The sequence below is a fragment of the Gossypium arboreum genome, chromosome 12 (assembly GCF_025698485.1).
Source record: "Gossypium arboreum isolate Shixiya-1 chromosome 12, ASM2569848v2, whole genome shotgun sequence".
In the NCBI taxonomy this organism is placed as follows: domain Eukaryota; kingdom Viridiplantae; phylum Streptophyta; class Magnoliopsida; order Malvales; family Malvaceae; genus Gossypium; species Gossypium arboreum.
In genome coordinates, this window is record NC_069081.1 from 106485366 (window position 1) to 106509265 (window position 23900).

Consider the following 23900-nt stretch of genomic DNA (forward strand, 5'->3'; position numbering starts at 1 on the left):
TAGGGAAGTTTGTAATAGTATAGATAATAAGTTGTATAGAGAATAAGTGTATACGCATCATCTAATTATCAAAAATCAATGTCATTCGTATTTAAGACATTAACACTTTTTATTTATTTTACATTAATTAAGAAAAATAAGTCCTGATAGAAACTTTCTATATATATTTTAACCATGAAACTACATAGATAATAATGGATCAGACCAGTCTTTAATATAATATTCATTCAAAAACCAGGGAAGGAAGGAAAAAGACAGTCGTATAAAATATCAACAATTAAATTATATTAAAACAATCTCTTTGTGTGGTGCATAAATTAGAACATACCAGGCAGGCTCGTTAGGGTTTTCTTTCTAATATCTCTCTCCTTTCTCCATTTCTTCGCTCGTTATTTATTTATTTATTAATAAATTAAAAAAGAGGAAAGGGAAAAACATATGAGATAACAAGGTTGGTGATGATGGTAGAAGAAGCACAAGAAGAAATAAAAAAGAATTACGTTGGTTACCATTCTTAATATACTAGACTTATGATATTATGATCATAAATTCTCCACCAAAATCTGAGGAGAGGGGAAGAGTAGTGACATATAGTAAATTCTTTCTTTCAGCTACAATACAAACAAAACAAAAAGCCCAGACCAACCAGAGCCTAAGAGTCTTGTTTTTTTTTGTCCCAACTCCAACCTAAGCTGCCTGGTTCCACTCATCACACCCATCACCTTCACGTTTTCTATGTTGGGTTTTGATATAAGGTTTCTCTTCCCACGAAAAAGATCCTCCACTGTTTTTTGCCTATTCCTTCCTTTCACTAAATCCAAACCATATTCCTCCCTTGTGCTGCTATCACCATCATCCATCACACGGTCATCCCAATACCAAAACCCCAAAACAACCAGCTCATCCGTTGCCATCACCATCACCATACCTCAGCCCTACCTCCTCTTTCTCCATTTCATCTCTTCTCTATAATTGAACCCATTTTTTTAAGTATACAAACCAACCACACCATCATTATATATATTTTGTCCAATGACAGAAATACTCAAATTAAAACACACTCTCAGAAAAGAAAAACAAAAGAAACGAAGAGAAAAATGAACACCCCTCATCATGAATACCGGTAAAAAAAAAAAAGTACGTATTCAAGGTCTTTTGTAAGCTAAAGAGACCTATGTTCAAGAATACTGATGTTGGTTCTTTGTCTCTTCACATTCCCTGAAGAAGACTCGTCCACGGAAGTCTTCTCCATCACCGCTTTCAATGCTTCTTGTATTGAACTAATACAATACTGCAGCTGTTGTTGCTGCTGCTCAGCGCTACTACTGGAGTCTTCCTCTCCGGTTATAAACAGAACATTCTTTACACGCCCACCAAGCGTTGTAATCTCAGCTTTTAGTGTCTTCAAGCGTAAAGCTTTCAATGTTTTGATTAGGTCAGGCAAAAGGTCGGACCTATCTTCACAGCAAAGTGAAGCTTTGATCACAAACTTACCATCTTCTTCCGACGTATCCACGGTTAGCTCATCAATTTCGGTGGGCACAGGACTGGTTTCTGCTATCAAAGAGGTCTGTCGTTTCAGCTCCTTAACATGTTGGATTACTTCAGCAAGCAGTGAAGCCTTGTCCGTCTACGTCACAAAGGGATGATAACCAAGACAACAACAATTAACTTGGCATCAAACTCTATAAACAACGTAGTTATTAATTAACGTGCATGTGATTAGGTTAGTTTTGGTAGTTAATGGTGGGGGGTTCATTTTAATCTCAAGGGAATGGCAGTGGCGTAATAGTGTAAACTGACAGAGTGTGCTAGTTTGTCTCTCCTTATTTCTTTTCATTCCCAACTTAATTTGACTGATGATCCGGCAACAAAATTCCGTGGAAGCTTTTAAACTGCTCCTTGGTTTCTCTTTATCATATCAACCGAGCGACATTAACGCTCATTCCCTTTTCGTATTCTTTTTCCTTCTTGGAACTACCACAAGACTGTTAAGAATAAGCCCAAAGACAAGCTTTATTTATTTTTTTGGAAAAAGATTTAAAAAACACGGGCCAAGAAAGAAATGTGACGACCTTTCAGGTCTAAATGGTAGGTTTGAAGAGCATATTATCAGAACATCCAAGTAGAATCTTAGAAAAATCTACAGATATATCTTCGAAGGGAAAAAGCTCAATATAATAGAAAACAAAAAGGGTGCAAAAAAGGTGAATGAGTGACACTTCCATAGTTCCATATAATATAATATAATAACCCAGGACATGTTGTACGCGTGATGATTTATAATGCTTTCTTTTCTTTTTAACCATTTATTTATTTATGAAGATTTTAAAAAAAATTGATTACGACTATATGTGCAATGACTACCAACTTACTTTGGTGGTGCTTGGGAGTAAGCTGCGTAGCTTGGCCAGATGGTTGTTGATTCGTTCTCTTCTTCTCCTTTCAGCTTCACTGTGACTTTTAGAAGCCGCGAGAGCCTTAGCATCCATGATTTCTTGAGCGGTCATCTTCCCCAGCTCAGCTTGGAGCCCGAAAGGAGCTGAGCCGGGTTGAACCACCGGTCCTAGTGTGTCAGATAAGATCCTTAGATGATCAGCTGAGGTGCCATCATATGCAAACTGTAGGGAAGGAGCTCTTCTGTTGAATAAACCCCCATACGAGGTTGGCGGAGGAGGGACCAAAAAAGGGTCATCGTCTCGAACTGGGTTTCCAGTGAATAGGGCTGGATTGAAATTGTGAATCGGGGGGAGAGACCATGGTAGGATGGGAGATACTTCAGGGAATATCAGCCCTCCCCTAGTTCCTCCAAATAAATCAATATTGTGCTGTTGCTGCTGCATCTGTTGATGTTGTTGTTGCATATATAACTGTTCCTGGTAACCTTGTATGTTATGGATAGTTTGAGAACACTCTCCCTGATCTTCGTCTTTCTTTCCACACATCCCTTGATATTTCCCTTTCTTAAATCTGCCTCAAAATGGAAAGGAGAAAAAAAGATAAAAACATCGATTCAACTGCAATACATATATTTACACATATAGATATGAAGTTTTTGTATTGATGATCACTTCCTTATCCGATGTGGTGCGATACAATAAGGAAGTTGGTTTACAGTTTCGTATAGGAAGGATAAATTGGAAAAAGGGTTACGAAAAAAGAAAAGAAAAGAGAGAAAGAAAACAAACCTTCCTTTGATACATAGATGGAGTTTGCAGAGGTCTCTGAATTATGGTTGTAAATGATGTGGTTTGAGGTTGAGGTGGTGGTAAGTGGTAAAAAGAAAGAAAAGCAAAAAGGGAGAGGAGATTTCGAGTATGAAGGAAGAGGATAACTCAATCTCTATCACTTGGGGGGGGGGGGGGGTAGGTTAGTTTCTGGCAGGTCTTTGTGCCTTTGTGGGTGATACACTGACCCCTTTTTTATCCTTAGCTTCAAAATAAGCTTTGCTTTTCCCTATATGCTATCTCGGTGTTTTTTTGGTTGCTTTGTTTTCTTCTTTTTGTTTATTAATTTTTTGGTCACTGATCATCGATCTGTGCCCTTCCCTCTTCTCCACCACTCTAAATTTATAGAGTCTGCAAGTACTGTTAGTCTCCTTTGCTTTCTTCCTAAGGCATTCTCTATCCATTCTTGTAGCAATCAGGATCCTTTTTCTTTATTTAATTATATACATGTTTTATAGTAAAATTAAACTTAGTAGTAGTTTATACATGAAAGTATATCTCTCTCTATCTCTCCCTTTATAAAATAATAATATTAGTTTGCTTTTGTGATTGGTTCAAAGTATATAATTACATTCTGTGTCTGTGAGTGCAGTTGGAGAGAGAGATCGAGTGGGGGATGGGAAACACAAAAACAAAAACAAAACACAGTGAACACACAACACATACACTGTCGACAAACCAAAGACCAAAAAGGCTGATAGTATCATCATGATAAAAGGCTTAGCTAAACCCTTTTCTCTTTTCTTTTTTGGCTTTCTCCTCTCTTTACTCCCTCGACTATACTCCTCCTTTTACTTCAGTCCTTAAACTTTTTTTTCCCAAATCAAGACCTAATGTTATCAGTCTTCCCAGTTTAGTCCTCTTGGCGTTAAAAAACCTGCTGTGTCATCCAGCCAATTGTTTTTCGCCACATTTCATATGATGATGTCATTGTGACATCATCATTAAATTTCTTTTAGAAAATCTAATTTAAACCATTTCATGAAATAATCATTTTTCTTAATGTTTAACCAAGTAAAAGAAATGTGAAGAAACCATATAATTTCAAAGATTGAAATTATATGCACGAAATGTGAAGAAATGTTTAACCAAACTTTTATTTTTTTATTATACTTTATTTAGGGCAGCTTACCTGAATTTCAACATGATTAATTCAGTTTTTGCAGTTTGTTTTTATTTCACCCTTTTTTTACAATTTTATTTTTATTTATAATTTCTAATAATTTTCAGTACTTTTTGTCATTTTATAAATTTTAGTATTTCTTTAATATTTTTTCAAGATTTAAAAAAAAAATAGATGATGATGTCATCGTGACATCATTATATGACATGTGCCAAAAAAAAATTGGCTGGATGACTCAGCCTTTTTTTAATGTTAGGACTGAACTTGGAACACTAATAACTTTAGGTCCTAATATGGAAAAACTGATAATGTTAGGTCCCCATTTGGGACAAAATTTTTTTAAGGACCAAAATGATAAAGTTGGTATATTTAGGGACTAAATTGTGAATTAAGGCTTTTTTTCCCTTATCTTCTTTTTCCATTTTATTTCATATTGATGCATATTGCATTGCCTCGTCCTTTTCCTACCTCGGTCAAGCCCCCACGTTCTTCAACACTCTTGGCTATTTCCACGCCACCCTTTCTGCTTCCCCAAGACCATGTAATCATTGTGTCTTGGAACACACTCCACCTTCCTGGCCCCCCCCTCCTCTCTCTCTCTCTCTCTACCTCTTCAGCTGCTCTTCAATTTCACGACCCTTCTGGGTTTCGGTTACATATGTGAATTTATCCATGGCTTGCCTTCCTTCTCTAATGACCCTCTACGACCATATGTATTATATAGTGCAAAGGGAATTCTGGGCACTTCTCCATTAATTATTAGTGTAGGAGTGTTGTTTCTCAAGTCCAATAACTTTATGAATTGGTTGGCACTTTCAGTCTTCATTTTCACATGCACATGTAAAGGTAGCATTGGAATGGGCTTGGCTACCTTGCAATATTTGTATATATTTCTTTTTCAGTTGGGAGACTTATTACCAAAGCATCATCAAAATATGAAGACATGGGAGCTTCTCCCATTTGCTCCCTTTCGGCAAAACTCCTAACAAAAGTACAATCATAGAGGACTACCTGACGAAGCAAGAAAGAAACGGTTAACTCCTTTAGGATATGAAATGATGAAATGTACTTATATATTAACTTTAGTGTATACCAACAAAATAAAAACCATAGTATTAGATATCAAGAAATAAAGAAGAATTATATAGTTTTTCATGTAATATAATAACCAAATTTCCACAGTCTGATATTATACAAATATATTGTTATTGTAAAACTCATATTAAAATTGCTTTGATGATACGATAAATACATTGAAATAGCCATATTGTAGATCATTTAACATTTTTATGAATTTCGAACCAATACAATATGATTTATAAATTACATTTTAAAGGAGAAATAACATTTAATTTTTGAAATTTATTTATCTTTGCAATTATATACATCAAGACAATAGAAAAGTTATATATGTTACTATATTTTTGTTACATTATACTAAGACAATAGAAAAACGAAATTATAAATTTTAAACCAGAGTAATTTTTTCCTACTTTTTATTTAAAAAAAAAAAAAAAGAAAAAAGATTGGAGCCCTGACCAACCCCTCAAGCTATGCCCTGAATGTAGTACTCGAAGTAATGAAGCCTGATTTGAAAATGTGGGAAAGGTGTTTCCACAATCAACAATCATGCATGTCCTCAGCTGAAAATAAGTGGAGTAATAATATATACATGTTAGCATTCAAAAAATAGCATATATTATATAATCTAAATGAATCCCACACTATTCAGATTCCCTTAATCTTCTTTCGATTAACAATTTACATAGCTTCTAGCTGAAATTTACTTGCGCTATTATTTTATATGCCATCAATTAAGATTTTGATACATAATTGGGGTGCTATTTCTTATATTAAACTCAAACATAAACATATATAATATTAATTATGAGCCAAAGGAAGATTTTGTTTGGACATGTCATTTGAAAGTGGGATAATTTTTATACTTTCAACTCGTGGTCCTTAAATTTTTTATCAATGTTAATTTTATAATTTGACAACTTTTCTCAATTTTAGTCTTTATAATGATGTGACGCTCTAAGACATAATGTAGCACAATCTTAAAGTGTTGCGTCACAACAAAGATCAAAATTGAGAAAATTGTCAGCTTCTAAGATTAATATGGACAAAAAAAATTCAAGGACTAAACCGGAAAAAATTATTAAGTTCAATGACTAGATATTCCTTTATCCGTCGGAAAGAAAACATGATTACATTTCTTGCTTGGTGAAATTCAATGCCCATGGTATTGAGTATATAAAACTTATAGACCAAGACTCTAAAAGGGAATTAATTATAGATGTTTCCATTAGCTTCGGACAAATGGCAGGCAGGCAGGGTAGCTTCTATGTTTTATTCGCTATTTTTGTGTTATAGCCTTTACCGGCTAAGCTTGCTGGTTGGTTGGCCTAAAAAGGATTGATACAAGTATCGAAATGTAATGTTTTTATGGTAAAAAGTTAAAAAGAGGTGATGAAGGAAAAAGAAATCATGGCTTAAACCTCTTAAATCTTTGATGACCAGCAAACTATGCGTAATTACAAGGTTATTCAAGACAGAAACTTTGCCAAGAAAAGCAAAACAAAAATCATCCAACCAATTTACCCCTTTTCAACACCATAATTGTTCCCAGAGGCGAAACCCCAAATTCTGTCCAGTATTTTTCAAATGCAAATGGACTATTTTGTTATGTAAGATTGACAATATGGTATAATGAAATCAACATTCAAATAATGAGTTTAAGAAAAACTCTCATATCAGTGTTATTTTAGTTTACTTTTTCTAGTATTACAGGATTCAATTCTAACTTTTAAGGTTTTATATATTTTTTTTGGAATTATTTATTATCATTTTTAGGGTTAGGAAGTCTTCTTTTTCGTTGTAAGTCAAGAAAGAAGCATGAATGAATTGAAATATAAAAAAAGGAATTTTTCGTCCACAGAAATAAAGTAGCAATGGAGCATGCTTATTAAGGAAAAAATAGTTCCACCCATGGAACTTAACTGTATGGAGCGCTGCCAAAGTTCATGATTAAAAGACTCACTAAGATCAACTTCAAACTTGCTATGTACAATAAACTTGTCAAAATATGCAGACTTGAAAAGTGTTCAATAAATTCTGATATTCTATAATTAGTTGGATATCGTGATGTCATATGCCATTTTTGTGGGTTTGATTTTCGAAATATTTTCATGGAATTATTATTCAGTATAGTTGGTGAGTGAGGGAAGTAGTAACAAATTTTGTACTTTTAAAATTTATATATTATTTTGTTACTATTTTCGCATACCAAATTTTTGGTGTTTTTGTGAGGAGAGGGGAGATTAAATCAATAAAGTAAATGACTTGGCTTTGAAAATCCTACTTTCAAAGCTAACTTAATAATTACATTAATTAATACTAGTCTAATAATTAGTTAACTCTAGTTTTAGAAGTAGTGTCTACCTAATGTTTTCTTCTTCTTTATTTTGTTTGTTTTTATGTTTCCTTGCATGCCAATAAAACTTAAGGAATTAGTATTATAATTACATTTAAAATCATTTCTTTCGGAGGAGAGAAAATTAGAGAATTATATCATTTTCATTTCTACCAAGTGAAGATTGCTTCTTCTTTTTGAATATTTCCATTTTTTCTTTCAAGCTTTCAATCTTTCCAAATTTTCTTTCTGTCATACCAATTAAAGCCTTAATTAATTTTTATTATATATATTTTGTATTTTGGGTTGATTTTAGGATTCATTTTGGCATTAAATTAATGGGATAGGTTTTTTTTTTTTTGGATATGCATGTCGTAAAATATATAAAATTGATTGGGCTTGAGAAAAATATCTTATCCAAAGCCCAATTCAAATTAAAAACAGGACTTAAATTAAGAGCTACAATCAATTTTCAAATCTTATATTTTTATTTAAACTTTTCATATGAATCTTTAAACTTAAACTAATAACAGCTCTATCTAAAAATTACAAAGTAACTAATCAATTAATTAATATAACATTGTAAATGTTAAAGGCGCATAAAATAAGAAATGGATGGACGGCGAGAAGCATCCAATCCAATGCAAGAAGATCAGTTGGTGGGTCCGTCCAAACCGAATCTCATCTTTAACCCTAAATCCACAGCGTTCAACTTCTGAGTAAAGCCGTCCTTGGTGCTTGACTAGGGATGAGATTAATAAAAATAAGTTGCCTATAGAGAAAATGGGGCATGGTTTCATGATATGCATTTATGGCCGTGGCTGCGGCTGGAGGGTGTTCCGTAGAAGAGAGGGGAGAGTCAAAAGCAGAACCCCAAATTTCCATGGAATGTGTCCTCAAAGTGGGACAGTGGGTTTCTGCATTTCCAATTACATTCCCTCACCCTCATCAACACGTCTCTTTCACTCACATTTTTACAAAGTACCAATATGCTCTTATCTATCCTTTCCTTCCATTAATTTATTTCCTAAACCGAAAGTGAGTCCCACTATAACTAGCTTCCTTATTATTTTGTCTCTAATTCACATCAACCCAAACTACCAACATTTCTTAAATACGCAATTATGATCTAAAACTATTTTATCATTACAATGCTTTCCCTTGTTTCCTTTTCCTTTCCAATCTGATTTCACCTTTACAATTGCACTCTATAAACATTCATCTCACTCAACATTTTATATAAAATAATAAATCCTATGCAACAAACTCCATTTATATCATTATTATTCTAAACTTGGAGAAATTGCAAGCTAAAATGGACTTCATACCACTCTTATTAGTTAGTAGTTTGAGGATGGATGCATTAAACAACAAATATTTTTAACACTTAATTACACATATGATGCAATTCTTACATTATCTAAAAAAGGCCATTTTAGTATAATCCACTCTAAACCTCGAGAAAGAAATTTTAATTTTATCAATTAAACCAAATTTTTTTTTGTCTAAAAATGTTATTTTAGCCCTCTATTTAATTTTCATCTTTTTATCCTTTAAACTTGAGTTGTTTATCAAATTACCTTAAAATAGATGTAAAAATTAACATATGTTTAACTTTATTAACGTGGCATACATGTGGCTTGTCATGTGGATGTCACATTAGCAATTAATTAATTTTTTACATATAAATATTTTAAAAACATAAAATTTATTTAAAAACTAAAAATTATTAAAATATATATATTTTAAAAAAGTTAATATCCATTCATTTTGAAGCTACAAAAGTCAAAAATTAAATAAATGGTTAAAATAATTTTTTCATAAAGTTGGAGGAGCATAAATTAGTTTTTAATATTAAAAAATCTTCTAATTAAGCAAGTCGGCTCCACAATCTCTCTCTCTATGTATATACTACAGTTGAAAAATTCCAAATTAATCTGAAAAGTAATAACATGATACCTTGCTTTTAATCACATGCAAGCTTTTGTCACAGAGGTCAAATATCGTGATTGTAAAGGCTAAATTAGGGCAGATCCAGTGTAGAGAAACAACCATATCGAGGAGTACTTAATTACATGGCCTGCATTTATACTTACACAAAAAAGAAAGGAAAGATGGCTTGTATTATTTTTATATATACAAATAATAAATCATAGATATAGAAAAAGTGAATGCATGCAAGGATGCATGCATGAGAGTCCAACAAAGAGCACAAAGACATGACCATGCTTGAACAAAACGCTAGCTATAGAGGCTTGTTAGGCCCCCTCACATGTATATTCATCATTGTCATTTGCAATAATTTCGATCAAAAAAAAAAAAAACTTGGGTTAATCGCTGCACGCTTAAAAGTTATTCATATGATACATATATAACATGCCAGACAGAAATAAAAAAAATAAAAAAAAGAAGTGATAACCTTGCTTATCAAGGATTCATGATTGGAGCACTAAAATCATGAACACAGGAGAGACCATTTTTCATTTGGTTTATAATAGTAATGAGAATACAAACATACAATCGCAGAAAATATATAGCATTTAGTAAATTTGATCAGGCTTATTTTGATATCAATTAATATTTGAAGCCAAAAAAATGAATAATACAAAAAAAAAAGAGCCCAGCAGTATAGGAAGTAGATGTGTAGAGAAATACAATTGAAAGTTGAAATTGAGGCCTGGCCTGAACATGTGGAATTTGGGTTCTTTAATGTTTTTTGCTGGGCTATGATCTATAATGCTCTATGTAAGTTTTCAGCCTATTTTATCAAATCTAACTATAAATCCAGACTTGAATTTTTTTCCTAGTCCAACGGTGGAGTTACAATGTTACTTCCATACCATAGCCTGCCCTTTTTTATTGTAGGCTTATTCATCAAATATCAAATCCATGGCAATCACAAAAACTATTATTATTATTATCTATTACTATATTTAAGTTTTTAATTGATAAAATGTGATGCTATCTCAATAAAATATTTAAATATAGTAATAAATAATAATAAATTATTATTCTTTTAAAATTTATATAAAAATAAAATTATCCTCAAAATAATATTTATTGTTTATTAAAAGTGAGGATGTTGTGACAATTTCATTCTTTACCACCAATTCAGTAAAACAGAAATATAATAATAGATTGCCTTCCAAATGTCCAAGTGTTAAATCCATTGCTGCTTAATTGCCTCTTGGTTGAAAAGCCAAGTTTGAAGACCCAAACATAAAGGGACTGAAACCCTCTCTAGGAAACATGCAAGCTTCAAAAGTTTGATCAACATGCATGCCATAAGAGAAGTAACGTTCAACTGACAAGATTACAAGTTAATCATGTAGATTACTGTGCAATTAACAGCTTCCTTTAATTGAAAATTTGAAACTTTGTGGCTAGCCTCATCTACTTAGGTGATACTTTGAAACTGGAATCCAATTTATGTGAAAGGTATAGCCAATAGCCCCAATCAATCAGTAGTGGTGCTTGTCGAAAGTGTTCCACTTTACCGATCACAACATATCAACAGGGTTTTTATGGTCAAGCAAGGCCCACTGACTTTTATGAGGTAGTACTAGTAGCTAGTAGCTAGCAGCTGGAAATGCTTATATGCTAATGGCTGAGGCTGACGGTTGTAAATTGTCCATTAATATTGATTGACCAAGTGGTTGCAGTACCGGGCTATAACGTGAAATAAAATTCCTAAACCTTGCTCTCTCCGGAATCTCAACTGAGTTGAGTGCAGAGGGCAATTTTATCCATCCTTAGGCATCTTTTCTTTTCTTTTTTTATCGATCCCAGTTCAGGGTATCTGACAGTTAAAGCGTTCATACACACATATGCATGTCATATTGAGCAGAGCAGTCCATTTAGAATATTGCTACTTATGTCTTGGGAAATTGGAGAAGAATTATATTCCCATTAAAGTTAACAAAAAAAGCTTACCTAGCATGAATAGCATAGCAGTATGTCCCAATTTCTTTTGTTTACTAAACGTAGATAATCTGAGAGTACATTGGTCTCAATCAGCTACAAGTTGAAGCCGAACATCCTCCTTCCTTTTTGAAAGAGAATCTGCATATGTACTCTATCAACAAAGAGTAGTGGAATATTGGGCAATTAGCACTTTGAATTCGTAATTCTAAATGCGTAGTTTTGATGATCTATTTTGCCCATATGGATTTTCAGATATATACAATAAATTAGGTGCTTCCCGTGTGGCAGGAAAAAAAGAAAAACAAGTACATCGGCAGGCGACACGCTAGACACTGGAAGATGAGGTCCTCGTAAAGGACTTGATGACTGGTCATCTATCCAAGGATTTGCCTTGATTGGCAAACTTTGAAGCAAACAAAAGGCAAAATCTGACTGATATATATGTATATATCTATATATGTATAATTTTTGGTCATCCAAAAAGCCAAACAAAATGGTTGGGTTGGCTTATCATTGGTAGAAGTGCGCGTACAAACCTACAAGCAAGTGTTAAGATGTAAAGGCAACTAGACATCCTATGATGGGGAAATACGACAAGCCCAAACTGATGAGTTATTGCAATCATGGAAAAAGGCCAGGCAGTAATATTTTGAGAAGATATTTTCATCTGCTGTTCAGTCTTATTCAATTGCACCACCTTGACATCCCACAATATTAATCCAGGGCCACTCCCCTGGCATTGTGGGGTAAGAAGAGAGAAACCAGGCTCAATAAAACTAAAACAAAAGACATGATGAAAGACATCATCCAATTCACACACACATGTACATATAGATAGATAGAGCTATGTTACTTATCAGTTAATTAGTCGAAATTTTAAATTGGAGTAATTAATTACCCATCAACTGGGTTGGTTTTCTCTGTTCTTCTTTGCTTGTTAATTCATTCATCATTTGCATTTTATGGGGCATCACTTATGTTTAGCTTTTGGGAAACAATTTTGTGTGACAGTAGGCAATATGGTAATGACCCGCCCAAAAAGCTAAAGTAATCTTTTAAATTCAATCTAAGCAATGAAAACTACTACTATATATGATAAGGTAAGGTATATATGTCCACATGTTCTCTCTTGGATTTTCATCTTTCTACGTCAATATATGTACATGTTTTCTCAGCAAACAAAATTTTATTATTAATAATAAAAAAATTCTTTAACAGAACATCAAAAAAAAAATACCACATAAATTATCACCCACAAAATCTAAAATAGAAAAGTCAAACTGACCCAACATAAACCAAGCATACAAATTCAATTATAACGAAACACATTATATGCCGCAAAGCTTGGAAAAAGCAATTCTGTCAATCCCTTGTTAAGCCAAACCGTAGGATCCAACAACACTTTTGCCGGCAAAAGTCATAAGCTTACCTTAAAGCAAAACAATTAAAAAGCATTTCCTTATCACAGTGACCAACACTGGCTAATATATATACATGAATCTATAAATCATACGCTTAGTGTACCCAAAAAATATTAATTACAAGATCTTTTTAAACAACTTTTTTAATTTTTTAATTAAATAAGCTATTGTTCTAATAATTTTACTCATGAAAGCCATTAATTTTGGTTGAAATATTTCTTTTTTAAAAAAAAAGAATTTAATCCACTTGTCATTTCATATTGGAAAATGATTAGCTCACAGTCTTTGTAAATTTCCGAATAATTGTGAGCCATTTAATTTAAATTTTTTTTTAATTAAGTTTAGAATTTAATTTTAAAGATTTAAGATTTAAAGTTTAAGGATTTTGTTGAAAAATGTGAAAAGTATAAAGGAGTGTCCAAGGAAGTTCCCACTCTCAGAATAACTACGATTAGTTATGCAATTTCTATATTTGTGTTATTGGCAATTTATTGAACTGGAATTATGGGCTATAGTGATTATAAAGATTGTATTTAGGTTATTAATGAAGATCATATTACTTGGGGAAACATATTTTGAAAATTGGATTAGATTGGATTATCCTTATATAATCTCTTGGATCGTGAATATTGGATTGGAACGTTTCATTATTAGCCGTCAAGAGTCCATGTTTACCTTTTTTTTTGTTATTATTATATTGTAGTTAGCTAATTTGTTTTTTGTTTAGTAGGGATTGTGATAGGTCTTCTCTATGTTAGCAAGTCTCAAATAACTCTATATAATTGATACATGTTTAGTTCATAAGGGTGAATTTAGTGGTGAGAATTCTAATATTCAATGGTACAAAAGTAAAAAAATTGTCACAGGGGTGTGATAGATTTGGGGTCACTTTTTAGAAGTGTTTGAAATAGTGGATAAATCTTACTGGGTTAGGCTCCGCAGACATAGGAAAATCATATTACATAAACAAACTTTATGTCTCTCATTTCTATTCATGTTATAGTAGTGCTCGAAGGAGTACTCATTCCCTTAGCCACTTTTTTTAAGCACACAACTTATGTCTCGGCAATTGTTTAGGCCAATAATTGGTATTAGAGCTTGTCACTTAATATAGTTAGTGGAGATCCCTTGTGTTGTTAGATTTAAGCTATGAAAGGTTTATCTACCTCACATCCTCTAATACTGGAAATTGGTTATTATGCCTATTGAAAAGCTCGCACGAAAGCATATATTAAATCTATTGGTAAGAAGGCTTGACATATTGTTCTTACTGGATGGGAGCCACTAATGATGGATATTGAAAATAAGAGAGAGTAGATAAGTTGGAAAAGCTTGCTAGGAATTCAAGAGGATTGCTAAATGTATCACTGCCAAATCTACTTGGGGTATCTAGGAAAGTGCACATGAAGGTACTTCTAGTATCAAGAAATCGAATATGCCTGACCTTCAAGTTCGAGAACCTGAGAATGCAACTGAAGCCATTGGAGAGTTTTACGCAGCACTGCCTGATCTTTCAAACCAGGCCTTTTTTTTTTTTGGGTGAAGAATATTCAAATATCAAACTGGTAAAAAGGGTATTGATATCTCTTCCAGAGGGATTCTCTATTAAGTTCATTATTATTGAGGAAACTAAAGGTCTTGAAAGTTTGTTAATCAATGAACTTATTGACTCTTTCCAAACTTTCGAGATAAACCTTGAGGATGACAAATGCAATAAGACAAAAGGTGAGAGAAGCATTGCTTTCCAACTGGGTAAAGAAATGCCAACTTCCCAAAACGTTGCAATTAAAAAGCTCTAGGAATATATTACCCTACTCACATAGAACTTTAACCAAACATTCAAAAATAGTTAAGAAAAATAAAACAAATTATAACACACAGTAAAATTACACTTCATAAATTAAAATTGTGTATAAGACCACAATATTATTCCTTAACTCTTGACATTTTATCATATAATACACACTTGATATAAATATGAATTAACACAAACATTAAAATTTGAAAATTAGATAAACCCAATATTTTAATTAATTTGAGAATATTATATGTCAAATGTGTAACTTAATTTCTATGATACATACTTTCGTTTTTTGTCTTTCCTTAAAATATTCTTTCCCAATATTAAGTAATCCTCCACATTAATTTAGCCATTATATTCATGATGAATATATTCAAAATATTATAAATATTAAGCTATGAAATTCGTGATGAATATACCATCATACGAATTGATTTGTGGGCTGTGTCTCACATTTATCGGATGTTTTGCACATATTTACCGGATACAGACATGCAACGTCACGATGAGAAGATATGTGACGTTGCGGCGATACAATGAGCAAGGGACAACGTCACGATGAGGGTCATCAGAATGACGCGACAATTTCTTGAGGCAAGAGCAAGGGCGATGTCATTACGATATCTCATCTAATGTAGTTGTGTTTTAAACTTCTAACAGGACTTCTTCTTTGAGTTGAACTCTAATTACTTTAGGGATATTTTAGTCATTTTATCCCTTCTATCTCAACCTATTTAAAAGGGCCCTTGTATTCTTGTTTTGATATGCCAATTAGTAAGAACTTTCCTTTGAAGGCCATAAGATGTAGTCGCATATGAGTTTGAGAGAGTCTTTTGTGTTAACTATAGAGAAAAAAAAATCGAGTTAGGGCTTTGTTTTCAGGGTTTGGTAATGTACATTTAGTATGCTTGGGTTTATTTTTTTTCATATTATACTCTCGTTTGTTTACTCATTTAGTGAAATGTCAAAGCCTCATTTGCCCGTGGTTTATATCCTCTTCAAAGAAGTTTTCCACGTAAATATTTGTGTGTTTGATCTTCTATATTTTACTTGTTCATTGCTTGTATGGGTTGATCCCCAATAAATTGGTATCAGAGTAAGGTTCAACTTCCACAAATTGACTCTTTTAGTGAAACAACAATGAATTTGGATATCTAAAAATTCAACGAGATCAAAAATTTCAGTTTCTGACAGTTTCAGATAATTACAGAGGTAGCTGATGTGGCCAAGCACAAGTGTGATGATTTGTTGTTCTTTACATATAATCCGGTTGAAGGTGGAGTCGTCTCAGATGTCAAACATGTGCTTGATTTAAAGAATAGTCCCATCCTCTTTTGGTCTTTAGGGTTCGAATGGTTTGTAGAATGTTGATGTAAGGTTTGTCACAAAGGGTTACATTCAAGTGAAAAGAGTTGATGTTTTCTCTCCTGTTCAGGTATTACTAGCTCTTATTGCATTATACAATTTTGATTTGAAGACTAAAAATTTTTCAATTTCCAAGTTTAAGTATGATTTAGACTTAGTTGACATTCTGCAAAATTCAAGTTATGCCCATGACAGGCATGGAAAAGGAAACATGATAAATACGAGTCAAAGTAGAGATATATGGGGTGTGCCTCGCATTTATCAGACGTTTTGCAGGCACTTACCGGAGATAGAAGCTCAACATCACAACGAGGAGGCAGGGGCGAAGGCAGAAAAATTTTTTAGTGGGGCCAAATAAAATTTTAATTTTTTATAGTTTATATCTTTATAATTTGTAAAGGATTAAATCAGATTTTTATAATTTTAGGGGAGCCAAAGTGAAATTTTACCTTTACTAATTTAAAATTTTAAAAAAATTTAAGGACCTAAAATGCAATTTTACATTTTAAGGGGGCTGGGGCCCATGCCAGGCCCCCTGGCTACGCCCCTGTGAGAATGTATGTGACGTTGCGACAACGCGACAATCAATGGACGATGTCACGACGAGGGTCGTCAAGACGAGGCGAAAATCTCTTGAGGCAGGAGCAAGGGCGAAGTCATGATAAGGAGAGTCGTGATGTCGCAACGATATCTCATCTAATGTAGCCGCGTTTTAGACTCCAAGTAGGACTTCTTCTCCCAGTTGAACTCTGATTACTTCAAGGATATTTTAGTCATTTTAGCCCTTTTATCTCAACCTATTTAAAGGGGTCATTCTATCCATGTTTTGATTTGCCAATCAGCAATGACTTTTCTTTGTGGGCCACAATATGTAGTCGCATATAAGTTTGAAAGAATTTATGGTGTTAACTATAGAGAGAAATTTGTTCCCAAGTTAGGGTTTTGTTTCGGGATTTGGTAATGTATGCTTAGTACATTTAGGTTTACTTTATCCATATTGTACTCTTGTTTGTTTACTCATTTAGTGAAAAGGCAAAGCCTCTTTTGCTCGTGTTTTTTTATCCTATTTAGAGGAGTTTTCCACGTAAATATTTGTATGTTTAATCTTTTCTATTTTACTTGTTCGTTGCTTATATGGGTCAATCACCAACAGATAAAAAGAAAACTAAAATTTTAAAAACAATTAAAATTTTATAATCAAGTTTGGTTTATTTTAATGTAATTTTTAATTTTAATTACAATGTTATTTTTATTTTTATTTTATATATTTTATGTAATTTATTATGACACCCACATCCGATCGATCATCAAATTAAAAGTGTGATGTCACATTACGCTTTCGAAATAACTCAAACTATGTTAATTCAATTATGGAACAATTAAGTATATAATTATGATATAATTCAAAATCATTTTATTTTTAAATATAATATATCTAAAAACCTTATTTAGCTTGAATTACCATTTCATTAATATTATTTATTCATAATGATCATGAACACTTCAATAGCTATTTAGAAATTTAGGTACATATTAACACAAAATTTAAGACAATAAGTAGAATACAAAATTGTTGAGATAAGAAGAGAGTCCTCCTAACATCAACCACAACTCTACCCTACCCAATTATTATTGTGCATAAAAACAGATAATTTTGCACGTTGGACAGAGAAGTAGAGAAACTCAGTAGTACTAACATAATTTATGTAACTATTAAGTATATATCATGCTACTTAATCAATTAAATAATAATAATTTCATTCTTTAGTGCTTTATCAAGATCGTCAAAATTTGATGTATGTCTCGTTTATTAACAAATAAATTGTGGCTTCAAGGTTTTGTATTAGTAAGACTAGTATCAACATTTATGTTCAATTCATAATATCATTTCTACTGTAATTTTATTTCTATAAATCAAATGCTTCAATTCGTTTTATAATTACATCGTCTCCCATGACTTGTAAATTCGCATAACCTTTTGCATGCTATCATTCTTCTCAATTATATTAAGGTTCAATTAATCAATTCAAACATAAATTATTTAAGTAATTCAATTCTCGTATATTAACAAATAAATTTTGCCTTCAAAGCTTTTATATTACTAAGATTAGTATCTACATTTGTGTTCCATTCATAATATCATTTCTATTTTGATCTTTACTCTATAAATCGAATGCTTCAATTCATTTTATAATGTCATCAGCCCCTAGGGATCATAATACACAAATTCACATAATCTTTTACATGCTATGCTTCTCACTTGTATTAAAGTTCAAATGATTAATTCAAGCTTTTATTTGCATACCAACTTATATTTTAACCATGTTATATTTATACTTAAGAAGTCTCTATTATCTAAACACGGTTTCAAAATCAATACACGGAATAATTCACTATCACACTAACATAACATGTACCTAGTGCTCATCGATATGTTCTCATAGACATTCAATACTTTTGAGAACTATCGAAGTAATATACATCTGACGCTAAATATATATGCACCTAGTGCTCATCGTTAGGTTCAAAATATATATACCCAACACTCATCAGTATATTACCAAAATAAAGAGTACTCAATACGAAGTAAATTGCAAACGCCACTAAAACTTATTTGTTAATAGGGCATCATTCTTTACTATTCCTTACTAAAACTTATTGTACCGTATATAGTATTATCTAACACAATTCACAATCGCAATTATATATGTATATATAATTTGACATAAGTCAATTAAATTAAATAGTCAAATGTATATGTCGTTACCTATATCATTCAATTATAATAAACTGAGAACAATTATTAGAGAACACAATCGAATTTATTGCTCATTGCCCGTTTCCTTCTTTCCACTATTCCACGGACATTCCAATTTTTAACCTCGTTTAATTTATCAAGTATAAAACAATTAATAAATTCTCAACTTAATATATATTAAAATTAAATTCATTTTATATACTTTTTAAATATTAAATGAAATTTCTATATTTTGTAATTTATCTAATTTAATTTAATTCTGACTTCCTATAAACATACTATAAGGACTCTATTTTATTAGTATTTAATAGCAATCATCAAATATTTTATCCTTTACAAACAAATTCTATTAACATATAATTATCTATATAAGAGAATGGATTGTACGAAACTATGATTTCCTTTTTCAGTAGAATAGTGACAAATCAAATTTTTTCTCTTAATTTTCAATTTTTTCTTCTTGAAAAATTTCAAATCAAACTAAAAATGCTAAAAATCAGGAGAAAAAATCGAATTTGTCATTCTCTTATTAAAAAGGGATAAGGATGACATAGAATCACAATTTCATATAATCATTTCTCATCTATATAATTAATTTTCAATTTAAGCTTAAAGCAATACTACCGTTATGATTCTAACAAGATTTTATATAATCTAATCTCATCACTTATTGTTTCATGGTTACAAAAAATCATTATTTCTTTGTGAACTTAGAGAAAGCTTAACAATTGGAACATCTAATTTTTGGGTTGAATTATACTACTTCTATAAACTAGAATTTCATAAAAATGAAACGGAAAAACTCACCTTCTTTCTTCCTCAAATCAGTGGATGACAATCGAGAGACTCATCTCCTATCTCCTTTCTCCTTTCCTCTTTTCTTTTCAATCGGTGTTGTAGGAACAATAAAAGAAATTGGATGACCCACTAATACATTTAACTTAATTAACTAAAACATCAATGGCCATTAAGCCTCCATAACAACTTGAGTGGAAACCAATAGCTTGTATGATTACAAGCCACTAATTACGGAATAATTACTTTTAAGGACATGACTAATATCTTAACGAGAGCTTGCACAAAGCTTCAATCAAATCTCTTCATTTCGCTCACTTTGTGATTTTGCTAATATCTAGAGAGCAAATATAAAATAACTTTGGCAATAGAAGGGAAAAATTAAATTGAAAAGAAAAGAAATGTAGAATGCCAAAAGGAGCAATAAAACCAAAATATAAGAAAGCTTTTCAATCACTTTCTCACGTACCACAATGAAGAAATTATATGCTTTCAAGGTCGGTATCATTATTATTATTTGGTTAAAGATAATCCTTAAGACTAGATAAGGATGATAATAAATGATGATAAATTTTGAACGTCTCTCGATAGTACGAGGGAAGTCGGTGTAACCACTATGCTCGTTGTTTTTTAAGCATTTTAATTGTATCCTCCCATCTATTTATCATTATATTTAACATCTTTACCTATTTATTCTTCTAATTATGGTTTTATTTTATTGTAATTTCAAAATTAATTTAAAAACATGAATATTTGATATGTTGTCGGTGGAATAAAAAACTCCACAAGTAGATTTAGGATGATGCCACTTGTTTTAAGGTGTAATAAATGATGATCACAAAACTAACCAAAAATTTTACTAAGGCAAGTGCACTTATCAATTAATAGTATAGTTACGGTGAGCAAATATATTGTTCCCACAAAGACCACAAGTACTAGTAATTATCGTCTTTCTATTATTTAACTGGATAATTCAAATGATCGATTAAAACTAAAATTAACTAATTTAATTAACTAACGAACGCAACAAAGAACCAAACACGGAAATAATCGAATAACAACCGAGAGAAGAAAAATACCTAAGTAAGAATCCGCCTAGATTTCATCTGTCACTATCAGTCTAAATTACGCAATTTCTTTACTTAACACATTGATTCGTAGAAATCCTTAAATTATACTAATATCTCTTTTGAGCATAAGAGCAACTAACTCTAAGTTAATTAATTGAAATTTATTTCTAATTAAAACCCATATTATCGCATTAACTCATGCTATGGATTCCCCAATTAGATTTGTCTCAAATCCGATAGATTTATGTCGTCATATGTCTAGGATTGCATTGTAACAATCTGTTTTTCAATGGTTTCGGGGCCACCAAATCTGACGAGTAAGTTCATAAATATTATTATTTAATATTTACGAGTCAAATGTGATTTTTAAAAAATGGTTTTTGATTTGATAATTTATGTTATAAAGTGATTTATTAAGTTCATGTGGTTTTAGGAAATAAGGTATCGGGACCTTATTTTTATAAACTGAACCGTAAATATTTTTATAAATGTTTACGGAGTGTCATTAAGATGGTATTAAATTATCGTTAAGAAATTTTAATGTTTTGATGGTTAATTAATTAAAAATGATAAAATTAAAAAAAGGTGCATTCCCAGGACTCTGTTACCGTAAATCGGACTCCTAAATATTTTTAATAAATATTTACAAATTTAGTTGTGTAGTTAATTAGGTTTCAGTTAAGTGAATTTGCTTGAATTAAAAGTAATTAGGTATAAGGACTAAATTGCATATAGGGTGAAAGTTGAATTTTAGATTAAAAATAATTAAAGGGTGTAGCGACGTAAAAATTTTAGCTTGGTCACTAATTGGGGTGTTTGATTGAAAGTTTAAAGACCGAGGTTTGATTTTAAAAAGGGGAGTCGCCACCGATCCTTTTTCTAGGTGTGATCGGGCACCTGATAAATCTTCATTTTAACAAAAAGGTTTTATTTTTGATAAAAGAAAGACAAATTTTAGGCCTGCGTGAAAGTTCAGAGAAAAATAGAGTTCGGGAGTCAGTTACGCGCGGGGAAGGTGTTAGCACCCCCGCGACGCCCAAAAGTGGTATCTTATTAAACATGCATCGTCTTGATTTTCAAAAATACGAGTTCAATGTAGCATTTAATCATGATCCGACTAAAACACGAGAATTTTTAATTTTTTTGGTTTTTGAGAAAGGTGTCCCGTTTTAACACGAGCCGGCGAATTTCACCCAATATAGCGATGAAATCGATGACTAAATGTTAAATCGGTTTATTGCCTTATTTATTGAAATTAATAAAAACATGAATAAAAATCTTTAAAGTAGTGAACAACAAAACGATATAAAATGGGCGAGAAACAAAAATAAGAGAATTAGAAATATATCGAAGTAAATAATAAATATGACAATAACATTAAAAACAATAACAATGTATGCGATATTAAACATGATAACAATAGTATTAAATACTGAAATAGAGACGAACATATATGCAAACATATAATAATGAGTGAAGTGACGTGAACGTAACATTAAAAATACTAATAGTGCTGAATGTATGTACATTAAAGCATATAATGATAGAAATGAAAAGTGTATACATAATAATATTAGATACATACATAATATATATACATAATATTAAAATGAATATATACGATATGTATTAGAAATACTAATAACAAAAACAAATATATACTAATAATATTACATGAATATGTACATGTATGTTAAAAACAGATACATAATAATATTAAAAGTATGTACATAATATAGTAATCAAAAATAGATATACGTATTAGAAATGATAATAATAATGTTACAAAACAATTATTAATAATATTACATAAACTCACATATATATATATTATATAGTGGAACATATAAAAAATGTATGCACACCAAATAACACATAATAATATTAAAATAAAATAAGTGATAATAGTGAAAATAATAGATATAATAATAATATATACATAACATGGTACTAAAATTTATATTATATATGTATATATATATATATATATATATATATATATATAACATAGTATTTAAGAATACGTACATAAGATGATCAAAATACGTACATAGAATAGTATAAGAAATATATACATGAAAACATTAAAATATGTTCATAATATATGTAAAATATATACTTATATATCTATATTAGAAATGATATAAAAAAACTATTCAGACGCTACATAAATACATATATATATAAATAATAATGGTGTTAGAAATATACAATATAGTATTAGAAATATACATACGATGGTATAAAAGATATATAACTAACAATATTCAAATATATACATAATAATAAAAATATGATATATGTAATATGGAGTATAATATATATATATTAAAAGAATCCATATATGACATACGAATATATTAACAAAATGATAATATTAACAACTATTAATAATACTATATAATATATATAAGTATTAAATAAAAAATAATAATGAAAATAAAAGTAATATTCATAATACATTATATTGCGATAGTAAAGTAATAACAATAGTGATAATGATAATAATAATCGATAAGTTAAATTAATTATCAATAAAGTGGTAAATAATAAACATAAAAGGAAAGTGTACAATAATAATAATGTTAAAATAAGGTAATTAAAATATTACTATATAAATACATATATGTATACATATATAATAAAACATTCACTATATCAACAATGATAATAATAATAGTAATAATACAAAAAAACAATATAATAAAATAAAAATGATAAAGTAATTAAAATAATACTATATATAAATGCATATACATATACATAGATAATAAAAATATACACTACTATGTAATAATAATAATAATAATAATATAGAAATTCAAAAGTAGATATAATATAATAATATTAAAATAAAGTAATTAAAAAATACTATGTATAGATATAAATACATATACGTATGTAAATAAAAATGTACACTAATATATAATAATAATGATAATCAAATAATATTTAAAATAAAATAAAATAGAGAAGATAATACGAAAATAAACTAAAATCT

The 23900-nt window shown here is 30.7% G+C and overlaps 1 protein-coding gene and 1 long non-coding RNA gene across 2 annotated transcripts; both read right to left on the reverse strand.

Annotated features, from left to right (window-relative positions):
• Nucleotides 1-486: 486 nt before the first annotated feature.
• Nucleotides 487-3676, reverse strand: LOC108452770 (transcription factor bHLH30). Its single transcript, XM_017750595.2, has 3 exons — nucleotides 3189-3676; nucleotides 2376-2970; nucleotides 487-1630 (listed from the first exon to the last, which is right to left on the reverse strand). The coding sequence occupies exons 2-3, from the start codon at nucleotides 2943-2945 to the stop codon at nucleotides 1163-1165; spliced, it is 1038 nt and encodes a 345-aa protein (XP_017606084.1). The 5' UTR covers nucleotides 2946-2970; nucleotides 3189-3676; the 3' UTR covers nucleotides 487-1162.
• A 7961-nt stretch (nucleotides 3677-11637) lies between these two features.
• On the reverse strand, nucleotides 11638-20200 carry LOC128285146 (uncharacterized). Its single transcript, XR_008275564.1, has 2 exons — nucleotides 19842-20200; nucleotides 11638-11840 (listed from the first exon to the last, which is right to left on the reverse strand). It is a non-coding gene; the product is annotated as an uncharacterized LOC128285146 (long non-coding RNA).
• Nucleotides 20201-23900: the final 3700 nt, after the last annotated feature.